General features: G+C 60.9%; 1 protein-coding gene across 1 annotated transcript in view; it reads left to right on the top strand.

Annotated features, from left to right (window-relative positions):
• The first annotated feature begins 468 nt into the window (after positions 1-468).
• SCUBE1 (signal peptide, CUB domain and EGF like domain containing 1) overlaps positions 469-6,000 on the top strand; it is a 126,946-nt gene continuing 121,414 nt past the window's right edge. The window contains exons 1-2 of the mRNA XM_027107897.1: positions 469-608; positions 4,229-4,360. Of these exons, the coding sequence (XP_026963698.1) occupies positions 521-608; positions 4,229-4,360 (220 nt within the window). The 5' untranslated portion in view covers positions 469-520. The remainder of the gene's footprint in view (positions 609-4,228; positions 4,361-6,000) is intronic.

Here is a 6,000-nt window from a genome sequence, read left to right as displayed (position 1 = left end):
TGTGTGTTTGTGTTAGCGCGCGCGCGCGCTGGTGGGTTGATGGGTACTGCCCCCAAAGGAGCGGCCCCCCTCGACGACAGGGGCTGGGGGTCGCGGGTGGGGGGGCGGTGATCCAGGGACAGAGGGAGGGAGAAGCCTCAGAGGCAGCTCCAGCCTGGCCTAGACCGCGTACCCCACGGTCGAGCGATCCGGCCCCTACCCCCCACCTGCCGCCCGCCCCGAGGGGAGGGGGCGCCCCCAGATGCCCGGTCCGACCCCCCCCGCCCCGCCCCGCCCCTCCCTTCCCCTCCCCCTGCTGGCTGGGGGCCTGCCCCCATTGGCCGGCCTCTCACGGAGCCCTGCCCCCGGCAGCAGCGGGCCAATGAGCGCGCGGCTGTCAGCTCGTCAGCCGCGCCGGCTCGGAGACTGTGAGCCCGAGCGTTGGCCGCGGAACCAGCAGCTACGAGCGGTCGCCGAGCGGCCGGTCGGCGGGGTCCTCGCGCCCCGCACACCCGCACGCACGGCCCGGCCCGCAGTGAGCATGGGCGCGGCGGCCGTGCGCTGGCACTTGTGTGTGCTGCTCGTCCTGGGCGCGCGCGGGCGGCTGGCGGGGGGCAGCGGGCTCCCAGGTAAGCCCTGAGCCGGTGGGCGGCGGGCGCTCGGCGGCGGCGGCAGGGTCCCGGCCGGGCCCCCAGCCCCGCGCCGTCGGGAGGGCCAGAGCCCGCGCGGCCCCGCGCCCCGCCCTGCCTTTTTGCAAAGTAACTTCTGCGGCCGGCGCGGGGCGCCCCTCCCCGCAGCCCGGGCGGAGCGAGGCTCCCGGAGCCCGGCGGGGCCGCAGCATGGGGCGGGGTGGGCTGAAGCCCCGTGGGTGGGGGGAGTGTGAGGGCGGGAGGAAGAAAGAAAGCACGACGGCCCGCCGAGGGCCCCCCGCCGTCCCCCGCTCCCCGCCTGAAGGCGGGAGGGAGTGGGGACCCCGGAGCCAGACGGGCTCTCCCCCAGGGGAGACGGGAGCGCGGGCGGCAGGAGGCCCAGAAGGGAGACCCGGAGGAGGTGAGCAAGGGGAAAAGGACGGACGCAGAGAGAAAGAGAAGGGGGAGGTGTTAGATGGAGAGACAGACGGACAGAAAAGGAGGCACACAAAAGGACACAGGAAAAAAAACCCAGAGAAAGACAGACTGGAAGAGTGGAGACCAGAAAGACCAAAGAGGGAAAGGAGGGAACCGAAGGGAGTAAGGAGGCAAATGAGTAGCAGGAAGGAAAAGGCTCAGAAGAGGGAGGTGTGAGGGCAGGACTAAGGGATGGGAAGGAAGAGAGAGAAGGAGAGGTGCAAGCGGAGAGGCACCGGAGAAAGAGGGGGGAGGACTGGGGGAGGGAGGAGGCAGCGAGACAGAGGGAAAGAGAGGAGGATGGAGATGGCTGGAAAGCCATGGACAGATGGACAGACAGGAGGGGGAGGGCTGAGGGAAGACACAGACGAAAGGAGATGCATGGGAACCAGAGGGAGGGGAGCCCAGACATCGGACACGGTGAGGGGGTCCAGGAGAGAGAGGCAGGAGACACAGGAGAAGGGAACCAGCATCGAGCATCAGGCATGGGACATGGTTAGGGCAGGCAGCAGAGGCGAGGTGGGAGCTCCCCACGGATTTCGCAGGGACCCCGGCACTCCACCCCTTCCCCTCCTGCTCCCTCGGGTGTCTGGAGGGGGCTGTCCCGCAGAGCTGAAGACACATCCTCTCCTCCCACATCTGACCCTGTCCCATAGAGGAGCTTCCTTCCTTTCCCTCCTTGAAGGGAGGGGAGAGACCCTGCTGCGCTCTCCCTGGCTTCTCTGAGCTCCCCTGGCTGCTGCGTGGGGCTCCCTGAGGTCTGCATTTGGTGGCAGGAGGTCTATTCCTGGGAGTTACACCCTGAGTGAGGATGCCGGGCCATTTAAACTATTCCACAATTGGAGCCGAGCTGTCTTTCCTGTGGCCCCAAGGGAAACTGGGCCCTACTGCCACACCCCCACGTGTCTGTGGGTGTCTCTCCTGGGCTTTGAGGTCCCTCAGCCCTGTTTGATTGTTCCTGTATGCGCCTGTCTCCCTCTGTCTTGGTCTCTCTGCTGTGTCTGTCTGCACTCCCCAGCCCCAGCCCCACCCCATGGAAGCCTTGTGCTATGAAACCACTAATGTCAAACAAGCACCTGTGATGGGAGGACTGGGCTGGGCTGTCCAGGCCAGGACTGTGGCCAGGGAACCTGCAAGAACCCATGGCCTGTGTTTCCTCTCCCTCTGTCCTCGAACTCGCGTGCCCTCTCCCCAGCACTCACTGAAAGACATGTTTAAAAGGTGTGTTGGGAGGTTGCCCCCACTGCCTCTTGGCTAACATCCATCCATTTCCATCCCACGAAGACACGTACCTACGTGTGAGACTGGGGGCACAAGGGGCTCCAGAGCCCCAGGCAGTTTACCTCCCTCATCACCGTGCACTGACCCTTGGGAAGTGGGAAGAGCTGTATCTGTGATCCATTGCCCCTGCTGGTCCTGTCTCAGAAGCGGCCCCAGTCCTCTCCCCCTAGAAGGGTGCCCATTGACCCCCTCTGGTCTCTGGCTTCCTGCCCTTGAGGCTGTGCCACCCCTCTCGGGGGTCCCTCTGGGGTCGCTTCTTCAGAGGGGGATGTTCTGCTGGCCCGATGTTCCTGCTGGCCCCTGGCCATGTGATGGCTGGCTCTGGTCTCCTACACAGACTGCCTCCTGGCCCCCGTTCCACCTTCCTCTGGGCAGCTGTAGAGGATGGGCTGCTCACCTGAGCAGATACAACCACCCTGAGAAGGGATGCCACCTTGTGCGTGTGTGTGTGTGCGCGCACGTGTATGTGCGTGCGCGAGCATGCAGGGAGGTGATTCTGTTGTGTTTCTTTTTGATGCCTCTCTTCCTTTAGGGGCAGACTGGGGCCTTGGGGACTAGGGCAGGGAGGAAGAGTCCTGGGCGGGGGGCAGTGGTTCTCTCACAGAGGCCCCCATGCAGATTTAGAGCCCAGAGGCTATTCAGGGGAATAATTCAGAGTGGACAGTCTTGAGGGCCAGACAGGATAGGGAGTGGCCGGAGGCGTGAAGAGAGGAGGACATTCCAGGACTTCCCCAGGCTTGCCCCTGGGGGACTGCCCTCAGGGTGGCTACTGAGAGTTCCTTGTGCTCCCCTCCGGGTCCTTCTGTCTGTCTGTCATCCATCTGTATTCTATTCTTGGCTGGCTGGAAGCAACACGGCATGTAGCAAAGCTCTGGACCTGCTTCCCTGAGGCGAGTCCAGGCTCTGCTCCTAATGAGCTACCGACCTGCAACAGGCTTCTCTGGGCCTCAGTTTCCTCATTTATAACCCGAGGAATGAACCTAGATTACAGCTACCGTTTTCTGGCTGTGCTGTTCCGTGCTCCGAGGGTCCTCTCCCTGTCTGAGCTGCGGGGCGGGGGGAGGTGTATACACAGATACACAGAATCTATTCTACATTATTTGCCCAACAGCTGTTCCAACTGAAGGTGTATACGGGTTGTTGCGGGCAGGAGGTGGGGAATGCCAGGAACCCTCACAACCTAACTTTAACTTGGGTTTGGAAGTTGGAATAAGAGAACCAGGACTGAACCTAGATTTCCAGGGTGGGGAGGCTGGGGAGACCGGAACCGTTCCTTGAGGCCCGTTAGCCCCGTCGAGGGTATGGGTCTGTGGAGGCCAGGTGAAGAATCCTTTATTTCCACAGCCTAGGGGCTGGGTGGGGCCCCCGTTCAGATCTCCTTCGTGGGCCTGCTGGCCTCTGCTCAGTGCGCCATGCTAGCCTCCATTTCCCCATCTGTAACCCAAAGGGGATGGATTTAAATTCCTCCGAGGAGGCTTCTGGCTCTAAATTCTAGAATAAGGAGAGTGGAGGAGGGATGGAGAGATGCTTTGTGAGGAGAGCAAGACGTACAGAGAGGCTTCTCGTTCTGTTCCTAAGCCTCCGTTTTCTCATCTTTTTAGTGGGAAGAATAGCTCTACTTACTGGAATTGTTGTGACAATAAATAAGACCCGGCACTTTGGTAGCGTTGTGCCTGGCACAGAGTAGCCACCCCGAAGATGCTACCAGTCACTGCCTGTCACACCAGGTGGTCACATGAAGGCTGTTACTGTTAATTATCCCGGTGATCAATGGAAGGGCGAGGGACAGAAGGAACTCCCTGCCCCGCGCTAGCTGCCCACTTCTTCAGGCCACACCTCACTCGTGGTTCCCCCTCCAACAGGGGCCGTCGACGTGGACGAATGCTCGGAGGGCACAGACGACTGCCACATTGATGCCATCTGCCAGAACACGCCCAAGTCCTACAAATGCCTCTGCAAGCCAGGCTACAAGGGGGAAGGCAGGCAGTGTGAAGGTGAGCCCAGCCCTCCAGCCAGACCCGTGGGCGCCACCGTCATTGCAGGCGGCCTCTGTCAGCCTTGGGAGGGAGGCTGCGGGCTTCCCCGGGAACCTGTGCTGCTTCCTTGGAGGAGATATTTGGAGTCGTGGGGTGCTTAACTCTCCCTGGGTTTGAAACTTTGGTTTTTTTTTTTTTTTTTTAAAGAAATTGAAATGGAGCACTGAGTGATATATTTGTCCATCTGTCCCTGACTGGATGTGTGTGGGGTAAAGGCCTGGGGTGACCCCACCAAGGTCCCTAGTTTCAAATCTGAAGCTACCCGTGTACCCTGTGTAGCTTCCCCAAGGGAGCTGCGCCGTAGCAGCCACAGCGTCTGTGGGGCTGGCTCAGGTCTTCTGTCTTGAGGATGAGAGCTTGGGCAGAGACTGGTGGCTGTGTGATGTCCGTCTGTCTGTCCAGCCTTCCTTCCCTGCACCTGGGGTGCTGGTTTGACCGTGTGGCCTTCGAAACCTCCTCCTAGCAGGCTGAAGGTTGGAGGGAAGAGCAGCCTCAGCTGTCTTTGGAGCCAGGACTTTCCAAGCCGGACAGAACCTTTGGGAACATTTGTCCAGGAGGGTCTGTGTGGTCATTCTGCCTCCGAGGGTCTGGGGCAGGGCCCAGCATCAGAGGGCTGGAGACAGCTCTCTACATGACTGCTGTGCACCCCTGGGTGAGAATCAGGATTCAAATCTTCCCTGTCTGCCCCCACTTCACAGATGAGGAAAACTGAGGCTCAGATTGGAGAAGCCTCTCCTGCAGGGTGTCCATGTTTCACAGTGGCACGGCCAGTACTCGAACCCAGGTCTCTTAATTCCCACCCAAGGCTCTCTCGCATCTCCTTATCTTCTCTCTGAGCCCTGCCAGCTTCCTTTTTCAAAGTGTGAGATTCGTGTTAGGAAAGTGGCACCTGAGAACAAGGTGGGTGCCTCTTCCTTCTGTATATAGCTTCACAGGAGCTGGGTTTCGTAGGAGACGCGGCTCTGCCTCCTTGGGATGCTGACGTTGTTTATCCATCTCATTTGTTGGGCATCTGCTTAAGGCTGAGTGCTGGACAGATGACACTGTCCTGGATCGCGCCTGGTTCGGCCACATCCCTGGCCTTGCTTAGGGCCCAGAAGCCGGAGTGGGGAGCTGGCGCCTACCCACGGACCTCTGGAAAGAGGCCAGGCTGGAGGCAGATAGAGCAGGCTGGCTGCTGGCAGGACCCGGACGTTAGCTTGGTGGTTCCAGCTGACACATGTGAGGCTCTGTGCAACTGTTTTCTGACCTTCTGCTCTGCCCTCTGGCCAGGGAGGGCCCAGGGTGACCCCCATCTCTTCCGGTTTAAGCCCCTGACCCAGCCTGTTCCTTCTCTAGCCCAGCTCCTTAGGTCGCCTCCTGCTGTCCCCTGCCCAGGATGCCCATGCTTTGTGTCCTACCTGTTGCCCGGAAGTCCTGCAGAGTCCAGTTCCAGCTTTCCAGTCTGCTTGAGCCCAGGTTGGGGGTCACACTCACTGGCTCCGGGGGCCTGATGTCCTCAGTGTGAGGACAGAAGAGAGCGCGGCTTGTGGCTGTGCTCCAGGAACTGCCAGGAGCCCTGTCTCTCCAGCCTGGCTCTGGCCTCTGCCTCACTTCCT

This window comes from Aethalodelphis obliquidens, unplaced genomic scaffold (assembly GCF_003676395.1).
Source record: "Aethalodelphis obliquidens isolate GAN/ISIS:26980383/991018 unplaced genomic scaffold, ASM367639v1 scaffold8, whole genome shotgun sequence".
Lineage (NCBI taxonomy): Eukaryota > Metazoa > Chordata > Mammalia > Artiodactyla > Delphinidae > Aethalodelphis > Aethalodelphis obliquidens.
The sequence above is the reverse complement of the archived record's forward strand: the minus strand, read 5'-3'. Positions and strand labels throughout refer to the sequence as shown.